General features: G+C 37.5%; 10 protein-coding genes across 10 annotated transcripts; 7 read left to right on the plus strand and 3 right to left on the minus strand.

Moving 5' to 3' along the window:
* Positions 1–117: 117 nt before the first annotated feature.
* On the plus strand, positions 118–1,227 carry MSW1 (tryptophan--tRNA ligase; the record flags this gene model as incomplete). Its single annotated transcript, XM_062956906.1, has 1 exon — positions 118–1,227. The coding sequence occupies one exon, from the start codon at positions 118–120 to the stop codon at positions 1,225–1,227; it is 1,110 nt and encodes a 369-aa protein (XP_062807801.1).
* A 537-nt stretch (positions 1,228–1,764) lies between these two features.
* On the plus strand, positions 1,765–4,236 carry PRCAT00000978001 (uncharacterized protein; the record flags this gene model as incomplete). The annotated part of the gene is made up of 1 exon (XM_062956907.1): positions 1,765–4,236. One exon carries the CDS (start codon positions 1,765–1,767, stop codon positions 4,234–4,236), a length of 2,472 nt encoding a protein of 823 aa, XP_062807802.1.
* Positions 4,237–4,403: 167 nt separating this feature from the next.
* On the plus strand, positions 4,404–5,327 carry PNP1 (purine-nucleoside phosphorylase; the record flags this gene model as incomplete). The annotated part of the gene is made up of 1 exon (XM_062956908.1): positions 4,404–5,327. The coding sequence occupies one exon, from the start codon at positions 4,404–4,406 to the stop codon at positions 5,325–5,327; it is 924 nt and encodes a 307-aa protein (XP_062807803.1).
* Positions 5,328–5,412: 85 nt separating this feature from the next.
* Positions 5,413–6,312, minus strand: SEC13 (GTPase-activating protein; the record flags this gene model as incomplete). The annotated part of the gene is made up of 1 exon (XM_062956909.1): positions 5,413–6,312. The coding sequence occupies one exon, from the start codon at positions 6,310–6,312 to the stop codon at positions 5,413–5,415; it is 900 nt and encodes a 299-aa protein (XP_062807804.1).
* A 937-nt stretch (positions 6,313–7,249) lies between these two features.
* Positions 7,250–10,099, minus strand: PRCAT00000982001 (uncharacterized protein; the record flags this gene model as incomplete). Its single annotated transcript, XM_062956910.1, has 1 exon — positions 7,250–10,099. One exon carries the CDS (start codon positions 10,097–10,099, stop codon positions 7,250–7,252), a length of 2,850 nt encoding a protein of 949 aa, XP_062807805.1.
* A 974-nt stretch (positions 10,100–11,073) lies between these two features.
* Positions 11,074–12,897, plus strand: DAL4 (allantoin permease; the record flags this gene model as incomplete). Its single annotated transcript, XM_062956912.1, has 1 exon — positions 11,074–12,897. The coding sequence occupies one exon, from the start codon at positions 11,074–11,076 to the stop codon at positions 12,895–12,897; it is 1,824 nt and encodes a 607-aa protein (XP_062807806.1).
* A 143-nt stretch (positions 12,898–13,040) lies between these two features.
* PRCAT00000984001 (uncharacterized protein) lies at positions 13,041–14,567 on the plus strand (the record flags this gene model as incomplete). The annotated part of the gene is made up of 1 exon (XM_062956913.1): positions 13,041–14,567. The coding sequence occupies one exon, from the start codon at positions 13,041–13,043 to the stop codon at positions 14,565–14,567; it is 1,527 nt and encodes a 508-aa protein (XP_062807807.1).
* Positions 14,568–15,058: 491 nt separating this feature from the next.
* Positions 15,059–17,053, plus strand: PLB4.5 (Plb4.5p; the record flags this gene model as incomplete). Its single annotated transcript, XM_062956914.1, has 1 exon — positions 15,059–17,053. The coding sequence occupies one exon, from the start codon at positions 15,059–15,061 to the stop codon at positions 17,051–17,053; it is 1,995 nt and encodes a 664-aa protein (XP_062807808.1).
* Positions 17,054–17,257: 204 nt separating this feature from the next.
* Positions 17,258–17,998, plus strand: PRCAT00000986001 (uncharacterized protein; the record flags this gene model as incomplete). The annotated part of the gene is made up of 1 exon (XM_062956915.1): positions 17,258–17,998. The coding sequence occupies one exon, from the start codon at positions 17,258–17,260 to the stop codon at positions 17,996–17,998; it is 741 nt and encodes a 246-aa protein (XP_062807809.1).
* A 108-nt stretch (positions 17,999–18,106) lies between these two features.
* On the minus strand, positions 18,107–19,879 carry PRCAT00000987001 (uncharacterized protein; the record flags this gene model as incomplete). The annotated part of the gene is made up of 1 exon (XM_062956916.1): positions 18,107–19,879. The coding sequence occupies one exon, from the start codon at positions 19,877–19,879 to the stop codon at positions 18,107–18,109; it is 1,773 nt and encodes a 590-aa protein (XP_062807810.1).
* Between the last annotated feature and the right edge of the window lie 195 nt (positions 19,880–20,074).

A 20,074-nucleotide genomic window follows, 5' to 3' on the forward strand; every position in this document is an offset into this window, starting at 1 on the left:
ATTTATAACACTTAGCTAATACTTATAAGAAATGTATTGATACTGTAGCGCATGTGACTCACTCAATATTAAGTCGACCTCGAAGTGCTTTTTAGGAGCAGTATATTGCGATGTTCAATGTTTATTAGTTTCAGAAATTCAACTAGAAAATATTCTAGCGTGAAGCTCGTGGAGTCAATACCTGAGTTTGCTCCGAAATCAACGATCTTTTCGTTGATCCAGCCCACCGGAAAGATACATTTGGGTAATTACTTGGGAGCAGTTAGAAACTGGAAAGACATTTCTGATTACAAGAAGCCAGATTCAACAGTGATATTTGGGACAGCAGATCTACATGCAATAACATTACCACAAGACCCCGACTCTTTGAGAAAGTGGAGATATGAAACACTTGCTAGTTTAGTGTCCAGTGGTATAAACCCTGAGAAATGTGTGCTCTATCATCAGTCATCAGTGCCAGAGCACACAGAGCTCTGCTGGCTATTAATTTGCTTGTCGAGCATGGGAAGCTTGAATAGAATGACTCAATGGAAGCTGAAGACAAAGCAAAATCATTCGGCTTCAATATTTGACGAGGATATTTTAAGCAATACGAGAGCCGGAGTTTTATGCTATCCCGTACTACAGGCCGCTGACGTCTTGATCTACAAATCGACACATGTTCCAGTCGGGGAGGACCAATCTCAGCATCTTGAGCTTTGCAGAAACATCGCTGCTACGTTTAACAATACCTATAAGTCCGATTTTTTTCCCTTACCACAAACATTGATTACTCCCACTAAGAAGATTCTATCGTTGAGAAATCCGGAGAAGAAGATGTCAAAATCTGACCCCGATGAGTCATCTTGCATTTATGTTATTGATAGTCCTGACGTTATCAAAAAGAAGATCCGAAGAGCAGTGACTGATTCCATACAAGGACCAATTTACTTCGACCCTGAAAAGAGGCCCGGTGTGTCAAATCTCATCAATATCATTTCTGGTTTAACTAGGAAACTGGTTGAAGATACTGTCAAGGAATTGTCCTGGGTTAAGGATCACAAACAATTAAAGGATCACGTATCGGACATCCTTATACACGAATTTGAGGGCCAGAGGAAAACTTACAAGGAATTAATGAAAGATCACAGCTATATAGATGAAGTGAGCAAGAAAGGCACAGAAAAAGCTAGAGATATAGCCCTGAAAAACTTGCTTGATGCCAAAAAATTGGTCGGTTTAGTATAGCAGCTCCAGTTGCATCATTGTCGTATGAAGAAACAATTTAGTTTCCTTATTGTATTTAGAACTCTTAGATAGAGCTTGTATTTAGTTGACTATATACAGTAACACTATATTTCAAAAGTTAGAGGAGCATCACCAGTTTCGCGTCGCGTTTATATGTAGACGCCAAATATCTTACAATATGTAAACACACATTGAACTGAGGTTGAAAAACGATTTGCGAGCAATTTGAGAATTAATAGCTACTCATTTTAAAAACAAATAGCCTACTTTCTAGCAAGTGTTTTCTTAAAGCTTTACACTTGGTTAACTCTAGGAAGGAATAGCCTACAGATAAGGCGAAAAGCTTCCATTATAGATAAGATAGATTAAAGAGGTCACCCATTAATAAATAACCCAACCTCAAACCAAGTTCTAATTAGAATTTTTAAACTGGGTAGGGAAGAACGCCACCAGGCCCAAAATAAGAAGAAACAAGAAACAAGAAAAACATAAATCCTCCACTGTCTTATCAAATCAAAAACCTCAAAACATCACGAGATGAACGAAGATCAACAATACAAGCGAATGCAAGTCAAGGTGCTCTATTCCTTCAATAATAATGCTACTGTGTTCTTATCTCGATCCAAGTCTCAGTATTCAGTGAAGGTTGCTCAAATACCGATTGAAGTTGGAGATAGACAAGGTGAGGATGTGATGATGTTGGGTGCCTTTGAGCTAAAAAGTTGTGTGCAACAAATACTAAAATCATCCCCAGAAAACTTCAAACTTCAAACTGAAGATTACGCTGTTTATTACAAAGACTTAACTGAACAACCCGACGAGCCATTTGTTTCAAATGGAGTGATGTCAACCTTGCTTTACTCATCAAAACCGCTGTTGATTCCCGGGAGAGTGTGCCAAAATTTGTCTGCAAGTTACCTCTTTGGAGACAAACAAGACTCTTGTTCATTGACACTTGAGATCAGATTGATGCTCCATTCCATCGAGCGTACACAGAATCAATCTCAAATGCTGAATAGTACGCAGCAGTCTCAAAGAATAACAGAACAAACAGCAATTCCTTCTAAGAAACAAAAGTATAGTAAGGCTACTACTTCAGTTCAACCGGTTAAGGCGTCAAGGACCAAATCACTTCCTATTTTTTATAACCCACATAATCAACAGATCTACAACATTATCAATGCCGATAAATCCAATGCTCCTTCAAAATATGACAGTAAGAGTGTCCAAGACAGATTCAAGCTGGCACCATTTTTACAGGCGAAGATTATAGACAATCCTTTAAAAAGGAGTAGACAATCCTCAGAGCCTCAAAGAGCCATGAGAACTAGGTCAATGATGACCCAACATCCAATCAGTATCTCCTCACCAATAAATGAAGAAGGAATGTCTGACAACACTGATGCTACGGATGATCCAGAGTATAGAGATATCAACGTCCCAATCGATGAAGGAGATGAAGAGGAAGAAGAGGAAGATGAAGATGAGGAAGACGAGGAAGCTAAGCTTGCTGAACTCTCTCCGTACACCCCACAACAGCCGCCATATAGGGTTCCTGATACAAAAAATACATTCCAAGCATTACCAGATATGGAGGACTTAGATGGAAAGAAGACACACACCATTCCAAGCAGTAAACTTAAAAAAGATCATGGCTTGCTGTGTATCAATAACAATTGTGCAACTACTTCATCAATAACGTGGAGATACTTTGAAACTGGATTTCATAAAAACCATTTTGACATACTCAGAGCACAAGAATTTGATCAAAGACATTATGAAGGAATGTTTGGTCCATTGTGTAATGCTTGTTACTTATTTCTTAGAAACAAGGGTTTTATGAGACCCGAAGGTGTGGTTAAAAAGTACCTTCAGCAGCAAAAATACAAAAAGGAACTTAGACATAAAAAAGAGGATTCTAGCGGCTTGGCAGATCACCCCTTAATTGATAGTAATTCCCTGAAGAATTTAATGCTGCAAAAAGAAAGATCGAGTAGCATAAGCAGCATTCGAAGATATTCACAGCCACTGTCGTCTTCACCTCATAATAGCAGAAATGATAAATTCCTTACTCCCTCGCACACACCTTCAGCTATCAATCAAGCTATACAAAGCAACAGTAATAGAAAATACAACTCGCATGTAAGTAGGGGAACACCAAACTATCACGATTTTAACGACTTTATGAGTCAGTTAAATAATTTTGAGGGTCCTTTAACTGATATTGATTTCATTTCTCAGGATCATCAAGGAGTTAGCTCACCAATGATTGCTACTAAGTCTAATACAAGAGTTATAAACGTGACAGACGAAGGTGAAGACAAAGAAAACTGTCCACCGAATAATGATGAGCTGCCTAAAAGAAATGGTCTTTCTGATTTCGAAAAAATGATGGTTCGATCATTTTCTAATTCCTCAGCCAAATCAAGTCCAATTGGACAAAGCGAATGGATTAATAATTTACTAGGTGAACCGACACCTAAAGATCAAATATCTCCCACCCCGAAAGAAGCCAAATCCACACAAAAAAGTGGCGATGATACAGAAAGTGAAAGTGGAGAATACAACAAACAGTCCAATTTTCCTCAATTAAGGACTTTTGTTACCACTAGAAGTCGTTCTCCCAATGATGCGTTAAATGAAAAGAAAACGGGTCTTGCGAATATGCCATCTTCCCCATTAATAAATCCTCATTCAAACTCGGAAGAATTAGAGTCTTTTCTAGATGAATCACAAAGGCACAACATATCGCACCTAGTCCGCATAAGTGACTTTGAAAACACTGAAGGACTAAATCATGTCAATGCGTCGCCAAACGCAAAAAGGGCCACGAGAAATGATACGACTAACCTGATAATATCGTGGGGCAATTCAAACTCTACAAGAAAAGCTAATACAAGCTCAACTCCAAATACTGAGTTCTTCTCTAATGATGATATCATGGAATTGCATGACAAAACTGTCCTAGATAAAGTCAAAGATGCATTGAAAGAAGAACAAAATAAGTAATTATATAAATCACCTTAATAGCATTAAACATGTTGCATTTATCTTAATATTTCAAAAAATTCTTATATAATGTGATATTTTAGATAACAATTCGATATGAACGCGACCAGATTTAACGGTCGAAGTTCCTCAATTAAGCTGGGATAGCTAAATAACGTTAACTTACTATGTCGCAACAGTTAAGCCCATCTGACTATACACAGCTCCTTGATCAAGCAATCAGGAAAGTCCAAGCTACATTAGAATCACAGCCAAGTTTGTTTCATCCAAGAGTTCTCATAATATGCGGATCTGGATTAGGAGGTATTGTGAATTCACTTCATGAGGAACCAAGAATCGAGATTAGTTATGACAATATTCCGGGATTTAAATCATCGACAGTTGCTGGACACGCAGGCAAGCTAGTATTTGGCCTTATGGGCTCAAATAGGGTGCCAGTGATGTGTATGGTGGGCCGATTACATTTTTACGAAGGGTATACTTTTCAAGAAACAACATTCCCTGTAAGATTGGCACTGAAGTTGAATATCCTGACTATCGTAGTTACGAATGCAGCAGGTGGTGTCCGTCCAGGTTTCAAGCCCGGCGATTTGATGTTAATTAACGACCATATTAATTTTCCTGGTTTGGCTGGGTTTCATCCTTTAAAGGGGCCGAATTTGGTTGAATTTGGTCCTCGCTTTCAACCTTTGTCTGATGCTTATGATTACAATTTACGAAGGCTATTTATGAAGAAGGCTAGAGAAGAGTTGAAAATAAAGCGAAATATTTTCGAAGGAACTTATTTCTTCGCTGCTGGCCCGACCTACGAGACAAGAGCAGAAGTGAGAATGATTAGAGCATCAGGGGGTGAGGCTGTTGGTATGTCCACTGTACCAGAGGTCATCGTTGCTCGTCATTGCGGAATAAGAGTTCTTGCGTTATCCTTGATTACGAATACTTGTGTTGCTGATAAACCACCAAGTGCTTTGGAGGAGGAGCCTAAGCCATTAGATGACGGAATGGCTTCTCACGAAGAAGTTTTGGAGGCAGCAAGAGAGGCTTCAAAAGATGTAGAAAAAATAGTAGAGGCAACCATCAACGATTTATAAATGATATTTTTTATCAGCAATTATACATAAGATAAAATACAAGTTTAGTATATCTAAACTAAGAAATACTACGTCAAACGCAGTTTCATTGCTCTACTTCGCCAGCAGATTCCCACTTACCCTGTAAATTTTCTTTCCATAACGTCACGCTATTATTACCACCAGACACTGCAAGTATATTCCCCGATAATGACCAAGAACACCTCCAGCAAACATCTGGGAACTTTTCCTCAATAAGGGGTTGCTTTTGCCATTGTCCTGAACTATCTTGCGACCAAATCAAGACTGTACGATCTTGAGAAGCAGTAGCGATATACGAACGAACTAAAATAGAGGGAGACCATGCAACATCACGAACCCAATCAGAATGACCTTCAAGCTTTGCCTCTTCTAAATATGTATTTTGAGTTGGGTCATATCTCCAAATTTTGGCCAAATTGTCCGAGCCACAAGTAACGAAACGACGATTTTGTTTCAAGGTGGCAGGGTCTTTCGAACTAATATTTGGAATAGGTGACCACGATGCGGAATTGACTCCAATAGCATGGGCATGAAATATAACATGTGATATTGTTCCGTCATCGTTAAAATCTACAACTGAGACTTTACCATCAGAAGAGGTACATAACAACACAGCACCTAATTCATGAGGAGCCCAACTAACTGAATTCACACTGGCCTGATGAACTTTATGTTCTGCAATAATTGACCACTGCTGCGTCTCTGGCTGTTCCTTCCAAATCAACGCTTTTCCATCGTAGGAACAAGATGCTAATATAGATCCAAACTTAGGATGAGCCCACCCCACTTGCCAAACTGGGCCCTCATGTCCACTCAAAGTTTCAGTCAACTTGTAATTTTCCGTTCCCTCTATGTCAAATACTTTTATGGTTTTATCTGATGAACATGTTGCAAGTCTTTTTCCATAATAATCCAATACAGCATCATGAATCAAATCATCATGTGCGTTTGCAATGGTGACCATTTTTAACCTTTAAACTCGCAAAATTTAACGGAAGAAGATTATGAGTGAGACCGTGTAAGCACCTCTATCTCTATACTTCCAATAAGCTAAATTATATAGCCAATGCTTGAAATAGTTTAAGTAACGTGTTATTAACCGGATGGGTTGTTTAACTTCGATCAAAACGTCAACGAGCCGTAACCCGGCAAGGACACTTAGATACAGTCTTTATGAACAAAAGATACAAAAAACTCTAAACATACTACAAACATCATAGTGTCATGAGTAAACGGAATGATGAATTTCCTGTTATTGCTTCACTTGTGCTGCTACTTTCGAATCAGTTAACTCTAACTAGCGAACGAATAAATAAGCTAGAAAAATTCACACATGAATTAGTACCTAGCATTGAAATTAGCATCAATGAAGAGAGGAAGAAGGATGCCACTAACGATAACGATAAGCTGGGTGAAATATCGAACCTTGACAATGGAGAAACATCCGATAGCATTAATGATGAGAAAGGAGAAAAAATCATTATAAGGGAATTGGAAAGGGAGAGATTAGATCTTGTCATGGACTTACAGAAGCGAGATTATATAAGTAATAAATTGTTGGAATTAATAGATCAAAATAAAGATACTGTTGATAGCGTTAAACAGTATCTAATTAGGCGTGAAGGATCTCGAGCAAGCGAATACGAATTTTATCAAACACGTATAACGCACTACACTGAAGACTTAATAAAGCCTGTTATAGCTAAACTTGATCTGAACTTATTCGATATCTACAGAGGAATTCACAAAATACAAAGAAACCTAAACGAATCTTTACAAAATATGGAAAGTTATGACAAAGTGTTGCAGTCTGAGGTTTATAAGCAGAAGCTTGAATGTCTCATAAAATCTCTAAACAAGGCATATTACGAGTTTAGCCATGTAAGAGCCAAGCTACCATTTCATTCTGATAATGGCTCATCTTTGGCTCTGGCAACGCTACCTCTAGAAGGTTCTCTACCAACCATGGAGTAGGCTCGATTGATGATGGTTCTGTTCGGATCGAGCTTTATCCAAGTATTTCTTATTCTATTTAAGTTCATTTTGCTTTTATCAAACTTGAAAAATCGAAAGATATACTCGATTAAGTTGTAGAGAAATATGACAATAACCTGGAATATGTTTCTGCTTGATTCTTGTATGGTCAAATCGCTTAATATCTCATTTGGATCTTTCTCAGTTAATTTGAAAATTATCTCCTTTTTTTCATCTTCATCCGCAAAAACCTGATGGAACTTAGTCAGCCGTATTAAGTTATTTATTATTTGCTCCAGCTTCGTCAAACACTGGTCATTCAACTTAATGTTGAAGACTGTACTGTTCTGTTCCAATTCGTTTACTCGCTTGACAACGATCCTGGTCTCATATGCTAATCTATCGATAGTCTTTGTTAAGTCATCTATATTGAATTGCAAGTCTTTAGATAAATTTTCATCCATGACATTAACTTTCTTTCCCATAACTTGATTATGAAAGTTATTCAGTCTTAAGAGGTCCAAATTCAACTGATTATAGATTTTCTCCATTTTTCTATTAGTGAGTAACAGTTCATCTCGGGTATCATCGAGATATGTTCTAAAATTATTTGCAGTCACCAATAAATTTATTACATGTAAATATTTTTGAGACAATCTATCAATTGATGATAAACCCTCGAATCTATTGATGTCATCTTCTATGGCTGAAAAGCTCGAGCTTCTCTCGAGCTTAAGGTTAAAAGGATATCCTAGTTCGTCAAAGGTTATTGATTGAGAGCTGTGTGCGTATTCTATTAAGTTCAAATTATTCTCTTGCTCACCGAACATAACAGGGAACGAGTTTCTTCTATTGATAGTTTTGTTGAATCTTGTTAAAGGGTCATCGTTAGTTAGCTGGTCATAAAGTGTATTCCAATCTTGGCCCCCTTTTTTTTCATCACCAAACAGTTTCTTAGCATGTATAGGCAGGGCTGCATCTATAGAAGGTGCAGCTTCGAGTCTGTCTGTATATCTCTTGTTCAGTCTTGCTTCAGAACTGACCGTAGGAGAATCTGTTTGGTCATTCTTCTTACTAGAATTGGAGAGAAGTAACTTTTTACTTTGAAGCTTCATTTTATTTATTCCTCTCGAATACCTCGAGAGGTCTGAGACGGGCAGAAGTGAGCTAGAAAGATCTTTATTATTGCTGACTTTGTCTCTTAAGCTTTCAAATTGATACTGGTTTGAGGAGTATTGACCATGGCTGTAGGTATGGTGATGATGATGATGATGCCGATGCTGATGCTTTTTAGAAGCATCTTTAAATGCACCACTGAAGGTGCTATGAGTGCCATACCACAAAGTGATTAAAGTCTTACCTGTGAGATAGTTACGAACGAGAACATCTAAGTCTAATGTTTCAACATCAAGGGGGCTCAAGTTGTCTGCTAACTTAGCAATAGTATTCCGTAGCCTTGCGGAACCAGACTTAGGATTACTTGATCCTTCCTCTGCTTCAAGGTTAGCAGCATTTATATGGTCTTGCACGGTATTCTTAACTACATTCGTCAACTTCTTCAATTCTTTACTATAATAATTCTTGTTGCGTTTGTAAGGTGATCCCAGATTAGCCAAATTAGTATATGAAGAGCCCGTAGCTCTTGAATACAAAGAATCGACTGCCTGAGGATCGTCATATTCCTGACCTTTGTATAATTGTTCACCATTCGCATTCTTCCCTTCCGGTGATAATTTAGCATTTGTTATCAAGAATAACTTATTAAGTGTCTCAAGATCCAATTTCCTTGTCTTCTCTAGTTTATACTGTTTCTGAAACTGTCCAACTGATAACATGAAACTTTCGTAATCAAAAGGATCCTTCGGTACCTCACATCCACCTATAATTTGAAGTCTTAGTTTTGAGCTTAATATCAAACTCAAAATAGCCGTGACAGTCTTAGGCTGTAGCATTCCATATTTGAAATTCGGTTTAAAATTAAAGTGAGGCAAACCAATCAAATTCCACCAATTCATTATAGCCTCCTCTGTCTTGAAGCAAAGTAAACCATCGCAATATTTTGCATCTAATAAGTCGAAATAGAAGAGGCATGTCTGAATAATGCTAATTAATTCCCGGACCGCAAAGACTAGAGGAATTTTCGGATTAAATATTCGATACTGGTGCCTAAATTTATCTTCATTAACATCAGCTATTCTTTCCGATATTAAAGACAACGACCTTCCAGTGCATTGGAGTTTCTTCAAATTAAAATTTATTACAAAGGGCATTTCAACATCTCTGTAGTCTCCATTTGGAATCGGAATCAAATTCAAGTTAGAAGGAAGAGCTGTTATATTAGTCACAAACAAAACCTGATTCGAGTTTTCACCTAATGAGCCGTTATGAGGCAGATCCGACAGCTCTCGCTCCATTTTCTTCACCTTGGCATGGTTTGAAAAGAGCTCATTCAAGTAATCTTGAAACCTCGGTGGATAATGCTTTACAGGCTTTTTTATAATTGTTAGCTTCACAACAGAAATCTTCGTCCCCATGTTGCCCGTAAAGTTAGAAACCACGGTCCCAATATTACGAGTATTAGCCCATTGCTCTACTAAATATATGTCAAAGCCTGTTGCTGTTGACTCTTCTAAAACATGAAACTCATCATGAAGTATGAAGTCCCGCTGAAAGTATTTAACCGCATTGAAATCTGGAAAGATATAAGTCAAGAGATCGCTACCACTATTGCCTTCGGTAACATCGGTTCCAATATAAGTCAGATCAGATGAGTCCATGAGCTTTACTTTGACTTGGTGTCCTTTACACCTAGCCTCTTTAGACACTTGGTCACAGCGTTTATCACGATCGCAAATATAATGAAGTACTTCCTAGTGAAACTGAAGCTGAGATACTACGTTAACTTGCCGATACGACATTTTAAACATTTGGACGACATTATCTGTTCCTGACTCTATATAGGATACCGTACGATATTGCTAAAAGCCCGAATTTTCAAACGTCTTTTTGACGTTATTAAGTTTGTAAAGGATTTGTTTAGGGATTCAAAATTAAGAGGTTACTCTTTTAGTTTTAAAAAACTCTGTGGCTTAGTGCACAAATAAAATCTACATTTCTTAAGCTACTTATCTCCAGACATTAGTAATAATCCTGAACAATTCAATAAAAGCCGATTTGAATCACCAATATGAGATCAATTTTTTACGATGCTCTTTCATGATCAGATATCAGGAGTTTTGGGGTAAGCAATTTAAAATCACCAATCAATCCTATAATAACAGTATTAATTTCAAAGTTGGAGACGTAATGTGTAAAAATCTGGGGTTGCGTTATTTTTAGCATGTTCACGCTCAAATCCATAACGTTGCTACGTTGAACTTCTGCCGCTGTATATAGTCACTGACTGGCAAGCAATGTTTGTACATAAAGTTCTTCGTAGCAAACGAGGACTTCCTTTTGTGCTTAAATAAGTAAGTCTCCTCTTTATTATTACTTGGAACTGGTCGCCGCTTTACCACGAGCTCAAAATCACTCTAACTGGGACAAATTGCAGCACTTTAACTACAAAAATTTGCACAAAGTTGTTTGGTATTGCACCTAATGGAACCATATAAGAATGATCTCGCTTATTGACAGTGGAATGCAAAAATAAAGCTTCGGGATCGTTAGGTTTAAAAAGATCAGATACATAAATCTAAAGATACTTGTAGAATTTGAATTTCGTACTTGACAACAGGCTTCCAAAAAGAATATGAAAAGAACTCCTCTAGAAGTCGAGAAAGTCACTACTCTTTCCTCTGAGCAGGTATTTGACCAAGCCCGAGAAGATGAAACGAGCTCGAACGAACAGAGGAGTAAGGATTCCTTATGGAGAAGATTTTACCAAAAGCTAGAAATTAAAGAGCAAGGAGATTTTACTGCAACCCAGTTGTTCTTGTATAATCATGACTTACGTCCTGTTGAGCAGGCACGAAGAACTTGGGGTTGGCATAACTATGTTTTCTTCTGGGTTGCAGATTCATTCAATATTAACACCTGGCAGATAGCTGCTACAGGCATTTCCGACGGTGGAATGACATGGTGGCAAACATGGCTTTCAGTCTGGGTGGGATACGCTCTCTGTGGTATCTTTGTTAGCATAGGGGCTAGAGTAGGAATATTGTACCATATTTCCTTTCCTGTTGCAGCAAGATCATCATTTGGTATTTTTGGAAGTATATGGCCTGTCTTGAATAGAGTATTCATGTCTGCAGTATGGTATGCTGTCCAATGTGCAATTGCAGGGCCCTGTATTAGTGTGATGTTGAGGGCTGTTTTCGGAAGAGATTTGGACAAGACTATGCCTAACGGTATCAAAAATGATCCTGACCTTACAACGTTCACGTTTTTATCATTTTTTTTATTTTGGTTATTCTCATTACCATTTATATGGTTTCCTCCGCATAAGATAAGGCATTTGTTCACTTTTAAAGCCTATGTTGTACCATTTGCTGGCTTTGGTTTCATGATTTGGGCACTTGTTAAAGCAAAGGGAGCTGGTCCTGTGATTCGTGCTAAAGGAAAAAAGGAAGGTTCTGAATTAGCGTGGGCTTTCATTGAATCTACAATGAATGCATTGGCAAATTTTGCGACCTTGATTGTGAATGCTCCTGATTTTTCACGTTTCGCAACCAAACCTTCGTTCTCAATGAAATATTTGGTGTACTCACTTTCAATACCGTTATGTTTTTCAATTACTGCGTTGATTGGGATATTGGTCTCTTCGGCTGCCTCAGAGTTATATGGTGAACCGTTTTGGAACCCACTTGATGTTTTAGGTAGATTTTTGGATAACTATACTGCTGGAAATAGGGCAGGGTGTTTTTTGATAGCTTTCGCGTTTGCAATTGCACAGTTGGGGACGAACATTTGTGCCAATTCATTATCTTTCGGAACTGATGTTACGGCGATGTTACCCAGATTTTTAAATATTAGAAGGGGGGGATATATTTGTGCTATGTTGGCGCTTCCTATATGTCCATGGAAATTGACAAGTAGCTCGAGTACCTTCACGACTTATTTATCAGCCTACACAGTTTTTCTCTCATCAATAGCCGGTGTTGTCGCAAGTGATTACTTTTATGTTCGAAGAGGTTATATCAAATTGTCACACTTATACTCGTTGTTTGCTCCCGAAAATCCTAGTAAGCCTTCTTTCTATAAATTCAACAAGATTGGTTGTAACTGGAGAGCTTACGTTGCTTACATTTGTGGCATTGCACCAAATATTACTGGTTTCGTTGGTAGAACAAAGACCCATCATGTTCCAGCTGGAGCCGAATATGTTTATAAACTAAACTTCTTCATGGGGTTTTTTCCTGCGTTCCTTGTTTATGCTTTTTTGAGCTACTTGAGTCCGGTTGCAGGTACGCCAGAGATCAGCCCTTTCGATAGATCATGGTACGAAGAATGGCAAGACGTAGAAGATTTCGAGGATGAGTTGGCAGGCCATATTGTCCATCAAGGGATTGACCCAACGATGAGTTACACATCAGGAAGATCTGAAAAGGATACAATTAAAGATTCTGTAGTTTAGTTCCCTCAAAAAAATAAGTTTTTAGTAGCATTTGATTATTAGTTATATTGATAAATTTTTACCTCGGCTGTAGTGAGATCTATAAATCTTTAAAATTTGATTTTTGTTTTCAACAGCCTCAACACGGCTGCAACAGAATAAAGATGAAGGCAATCTCGAGCGCTCTGCGTTCGCATATAGAGCGACGTCTATTCGTTTATCCCATCAATAAATACTTTCATTTACCGTCTGGATATAAGCCTAATACTGAACCTATAAAAAAATTACCTGTTGCTCAGTGTCTCAAGGTATGGCTAATGTCATTAAAACCAAACAGATTAGAGGAGATTCAAGACGAGCTTGTACACCTTATGTATCCACTGCATGCAAAAGATAATCATGGGGTAAGCATTGAAAAGAACAAAATAAAAATTGACCAAAATAACCATATAAATGAGATTTCATTCGAAGTAACTAATAATCTCGACAAGCCCATTAAGCATTTGGTTTTCATACATGGATACGGGGCATCTTTAGGATGCTTTGCGAGAAATTTTCAAATTATCAATAAGCTTAAAGGTTTGAAGTATAACTACAAGGTACACTTCTTAGATAACATAAGTTTCGGACTCTCATCCAACCCTAGGATAAATTCCAATTTGATAAGTCACTGGAAGATCCCACGATGCGTGCCTATTAAATTAAATGATCCTGATCAGCCTACTGACCTCAAAAAATTACATAGAAAGTACTATAAGTTGATAGAATCCTATAGCTGTGGATCTAGAGAATTTCAAAAGTACCAAAAGAAATTTAAACCAATAATAGAGGACATTGAAGCTTATTATCTAACAGCAATAGACAAGTGGAGGATTGCATCCAAATTGGATAAAATTGACTTTTTAACAGCCCATAGCTTCGGAGCATACTGGTCAGCTTCGTACGCTGTAAAATACCCTCATGCACTAAACAACTTAATATTATTATCACCGGTAGGTCTAGAAAGGCATGTGCATGCAATCACAAATAACACAATAAGTGACAAATCTAAAGAGGTGACACTCAAACCAACGCTAGATCCTTCTTCCTTCAGGTTTTTATCGAGGTTACCAATCTTATCTAAGCAGCATGTTAGAAAATGGTACCATATCCAGCCATATTTACCTAGACTATTAAGATTCATGGGACCATTTGGTGTTCAGAAGTTTTATGATATGTGGTATTTGAAATTGTTCAAGATCAATAGATTGATAAGTAAAAAGGGAGGAGCCGAGAACGTATTCTGCAGTAGCAATGACCTTGTATATGGTACCAATAAGGAATGCCATTTAATAGTTGAATATCTATACAATTCAATGTCTCAAGGCTCAAATAGTGATATATATATAAAAAATTTGCTTACTCCAAGCACGGTAAGCAAATGGCCCTTATACGATAAATTTGAGGCATTTGCATCAAAACACAAAGAAGAAATAATACCTTTCGGTTTACACCTTTCATACGGACAATTTGACTTCATGAACTCAGAAGCTGGTCTCATGCTTTGCAATCGAATCAATGAAATATCTGGACCGGACGCTGCCCACTTTCACGAAATTAGTGAATCTGGTCATAATTTGTACATTGACAATCCCATGGAAACTAATGCGCTTATCGCAAAAATAGTAGAGCAGGACGAATTGAATGGTTAATTCTTAACGGCAATTAAAATTTATTTAGCTTAGCATTATGAATCAATTATTTATTATCTTGTATGTTTCATGATCTTGTGCTCCGAAGTGATTGTTGATTTTTATCTGCATTGGCCGTTTTAATTAGGAAGAGAGCTAAAGTTTTACTCAGCTTAAGCATTCTCTATTTGAAACTTTTCAGTTTGATATAGGTGCCGGATCTTTCGTTTTCTAGTTGCTAAATATATCAGGGCTTCCAAGAATGCACCTTAAAGTTGATTAGTGCTCATCTAATCGGCTGCTCGCTTAGGTCCTAAAATGGAAATTTTTCAGAGGGGAACTTACTACTTTTGGAAATTCTTGCAAATTCAATAGTCTCAGATCCTTTTGAGACTTCAGTGGGTTAAGTAGCAAGCGATAGACCCTTTTTGAAAACTGTTATAGCAAACCCAGTATAAAAAGAAGTCGCTGGCTTTGATTAATATTCTATTGTAATACAATAACATCTAGCAATGAGGTTGGTATTTCTAATTCTTTTATGCATATCGTTAGCTTTAGCCAAGTCACCTACAGGTGGATATGCTCCAGGAAATGTTACATGTCCATCCTCTGAGGTCAACTTCTTGAGGGAAGCCAATTCTCTATCAGTAGATGAGAAGAATTGGGTCAAAGAAAGGCATAAGAAAACGCAGGTTGAACTAAAAACTTTCTTGAAAAAAACCAACTTGAAGAGTTTCGATGTGGAGCAATTCTTTAAAAATTCCCTGCTGGTGAATATTGGTTTGGCATTTAGTGGAGGCGGATATCGAGCTATGTTGAATGGAGCTGGACATATGGCTGCATTGGATAAAAGAACACGAGTAGGTAACTCCACAGGACTCGGAGGAATCTTACAAGCATCGACCTATGTTGGTGCTTTATCGGGAGGTGGCTACATGCTTGGGTCACTTGTCATGCAAGGATGGCCAAGTGTTCAAGATGTCGTCTTTCAAGATGCCAATGATCTTTGGAATTTAACTGACACCCGTCAATTAGTCAATCAGACCCATCTCTATACATTAGGACTTTCAATTTTGTTTGATAAATTAGACGGTGCTCTAGAACACCTTAATTTTTGGGATAACAACAAAAATGGCATAAAGTACGATATCCAAAAGAAGGAGGCTGCTGGTTTTGAAACAAGTGTCACGGACATATGGGGAAGAGGACTCGCTCATCAACTTTATGCCAAGGGAAAAGATAATTACATGGCTTCATCAACGTGGTCAGACATTCGAAATGAAAGCAGTTTTAAAAATCATGACATGCCTTTTCCACTTCTTACTTCCCTTGGAAGAAAACCAGGGACAACTGTATACAATTTGAATTCAAGTCTTTTTGAAATATCTCCATTTGAGTTGGGGTCATTTGATTCACACGTCAATGCGTTTACGGACATAAAATACCTTGGAACTAAAGTTGTAAATGGCAAGCCACAGGACAAATGCGTCGAAGGCTTCGATAATGCGGGATTTATTGTTGGGACCACATCTTCATTATTCAATCAGTTTTTGAACACTTTGGTATGTGAAGACTGCAGCACGCTAAATTGGATCCTCAAGCCAATATTGAAACGGTTTTTAGACACATTATCTAACGAACATGAAGACATTGCAAGTTATAAACCAAATCCTTTTTACAAATCAAACTACACAAAGTCTACAAACATTTCAGAAAGCGATACTCTTTTCTTAATGGATGGGGGTTTAGGTGGCGAGGTCTTACCCTTAAGCTCTATGCTGGTGACTCATAGAAATTTAGACGTCCTTTTTGCATTTGAGGAGACTCCAGATACTCAAACAAACTGGCCAAATGGTACATCTTTGGTATCAACGTATGAGAAGCAGTTCACAAGTTTTGGTAGCTCCGTTGTTTTTCCATATGTTCCAGATGCAACATCATTTTTGGAGCAAAATTTGACTGCGAGACCAACTTTTTTTGGCTGTGACGCGTCCAACTTAACTGATTTGAAGAAAGATGGAGTGATACCTCCGTTAGTGATTTATATTGCGAATCGTCCTTATGAATTTTACTCTAACGTTTCCACCTATAAGCTCACGTTCACGGACGAAGAGAAAAAGGGTATGATACAGAACGGATTTGATATCGCAACTAGGTTAAATAATACCATAGACCATGAGTGGGCCGCATGTGTTGGATGTGCGGTGGTAAGAAGGGAAGAAGAAAGAAGAGGCATCAAACAGACTAGCCAATGCCAACAATGCTTCAAGAGATATTGTTGGGATGGCAAGGTCTCAATGAATAAAAAGTTTGTGCCTCCAGTCAATTTCACCGACAACGGCTTAACCAATGGTTCGACTGTATTTTATGGTAAATCGCTTAGCAAATCGCTCAGTGCATCGTTTGAACTAGCTAAAAGAACAGTATTGCCCAACAGTGCACCAGCTGTACAAATACCCTTAATAAGTGCAATTACACTTAGCATTCTTTCTACCGTATGGATGTAAAGAACGATAACTCAAAAGTTCTCCTACATAAAATAGATAAATAAAACTCCTGCATAGTTTGCTCAATGATGACATCCTGTATATAATGTCGGTATTTCGGTAATTACTAATGTGTAAGAGCTGACTTGCTATATAAATGGAATATGCCAACTACTAAAATACTTCTCAACGAGTTTGACCAAGATCAAATATATAATTCACGAAATGTCTTTGCATACAAATAAACTATTGCGGTTAAGAAGTTCTTACTTGGCTAAAAGGTTATATTCATTTCAGACAATAACTACGCCAAACGAAAATGCATTGAAATTTATATCCCCAGAGTGCCAAATTGTTCCATCGTCAAATAAAACATTTGAATTCACTTCTTCATTACAGGCTATACATTCGCCATTAGCATTAAAGCTATTCAAATTACCGGGGGTGAGATCTGTCATGTTGGGTCCAGACTTTTTAACAGTCAACAAGCAGGATCACATAAACTGGGCAAACTTAAAGCCCGAAGTCACGCAATTATTGGATAAGTTTTTGACTGAAAAGAAGGAGCCTACTATAACTAATGAATTAATAAAGCTGAGCGAGGAGGAAGATGCTGCAGCTAATGAGGGAGATCTGGAAATTGTGTCGATGATAAAAGAGTTAATTGAGACGAGAATCAGACCTGCAATTCAAGACGATGGTGGTGATATTGAATACAAGGGATTTGACGAAGAAACAGGCACAGTTTTCTTAAAGCTTCAAGGTGCCTGCAAGTCGTGTTCATCTAGTGAAGACACATTGAAACTGGGTATCGAATCAATGTTGAAGTATTACGTAGAAGAAGTAAAGGAAGTAGAGCAAATTTTGGATCCTGAAGAAGAAATAGCACTCAAAGAATTTGATAAGTTAGAACTGCAGATTAAAGAAAAGAAGCAGTCGAAAGATGCACCTCCTCCATCTTTATGATCAATAGTTATCAATCATGTGCATTTTTCTAATTTTTTAATGACTATTTATTCTATATTAACGATATTACACACATTATAACATTCTAGGTCCTATGTAGTAATGCTTTTATTGCGATTTCATTATCCCCCGTAATATGCTTTGTTTTAAGCTCAAGAGTTCAGCTTCTTGGTCATATTTCTTATTCAATTCTTTCAATACTCCCTTATCTATGCATTGTGAGCTCAAGCATACCCTGATTTCTTCAAATAATTCCTTTAGCCATTTTTTCGTAAATTTGGTCCATGACTTAGACACATAGTTAAACCCAAGGATCCAACCAAACAACCCCAAAGCAACTGCACTATTGGGAGAGAAATGAAAATAGAAATACGAGAGATATGATAAAACAGATATAGGCATCTGGTAGTAAAAGAATCCTTTTGTCAAAGTCGTATACACCGTGGACTGCACTTCATTAGGTACCTTGACATTAATAACATTTTTTTTCAAGTTTATAAGGGGATTGTAGAATTCTCGTTCTAATGCGTAATTTGCATATTTTTGCTGCTGGAGTCGAGAGACAACTTGGCCACGGTAGTAATTGTATTTTTCAATGCTCTCATTCATGAAGTTCGAACTAAAGAAATCTTTCAAATCGTATTCAACATTATCATTTTTTATATAAAGTTTCCACCAGCTCAACTTCGATCTAAAAAAATGATTCGTTTTTGGTATGAATGAATTTTGCAACTCTGAATGAATAGAGCTACTAAACTCTATTATACCATTTTCTCTTATTTCATCATACGTTTCACTGAGAGAATTAGGACCAACCATTGATTCTTTAATGTTGAATATTATTCCATTCAAAAGAAGTTTTTCTATATTTGTGTCAACCAGAAATAAGCCAATAGTTTTCAATAATTCAAATATGTTACTTCCTTTCAAAGAATCAAGATACTTGGAGGCAGCTTTGGTGTCATACTTCATAAGCATACTTATGCCTTCGAACAACTTTTGTGAATCTATTTTAATGACACGTTCTTGGGGTTGTAAATCTGTTGAGATATTCATATCTTCATCAGAAGCAGACGTGTATTCGGTATTGTCAATGACATAAAACCTAACTGTATCAAACGTATCGCTTGCTCGAATACTTGTAACACTACTGACCACTTTAATAAAAAAATGACACTCGTTAGCATTAGATAAATCGTTTATTTCCCACAATTCAAAATTTCTGGCCATATCACAGTTCGATGGGATCATGTATTTGGGCCAAAAATACGAGCTTAACAAAGGGGATGGAATTTGGAAAGTAGATACATCATTACCATCTTCAACTGATACATCACTCGAATAAACGAACTTATTATTGTATTTGCGAGTCCTTGACTTCAACACTTCTAATATTGATTGATTTTTACTTGACAAAGGGTCCGCCAAAATATCCTCGATAATTTTAGACTTCGTGGCCGCCGTTTCATCCTCATATATTATCCCAATCTTGATTACACCATTGCCTGAGTTTTTTAAACTCGAGTAATTATCGATTAAAGACCCAGTAGCTGAATCACGAGGGAAGTACGTTTTGTATTCATTCATATAGTATTCTGTCGATCTCACTTGTATATCATCGTTAGGTTGTGTGTCTTTCAGAGAAACAGATGTAGAGGTATGCGATGATGGATTTATGTTGATTGCTGAAGAATTGAATCTGTATGTGGCCCTCAACCATCCCACAGGAAATGCTCTCACCTTAATTACTCCATTGAGATGCACCTTTAAAAGTGATCTTTGAAGCATATTGAAAGGATTGAATATCAAAATTTTGACATTAGTGCTGCTGGAGCGTGTTGTAAACTGGGCCAGCTCCATGATTCGACCATTAAGTATCATGTGACCAAAAGTTTGATTTCACATCCTGAAGTCGCAAAAGCTGCAATAGAGAGGAAACAGATTAGGTATTAAGAATTCAGCATCTGCTTTGACTACCACTGTGTAGCAGAAAGCATGGATATAAATCGCATAATTTGGGAATCATCGATAGTCTCAGTCAGGTTAACTTTCATTTTCATTTCCTTTTGCAGGTCG

The sequence above is a fragment of the Priceomyces carsonii genome (assembly GCF_900007245.1).
Source record: "Priceomyces carsonii strain CBS4050 genome assembly, scaffold: Debaryomyces_carsonii_scaffold_1, whole genome shotgun sequence".
Classification (NCBI taxonomy): Eukaryota; Fungi; Ascomycota; class Pichiomycetes; order Serinales; family Debaryomycetaceae; genus Priceomyces; species Priceomyces carsonii.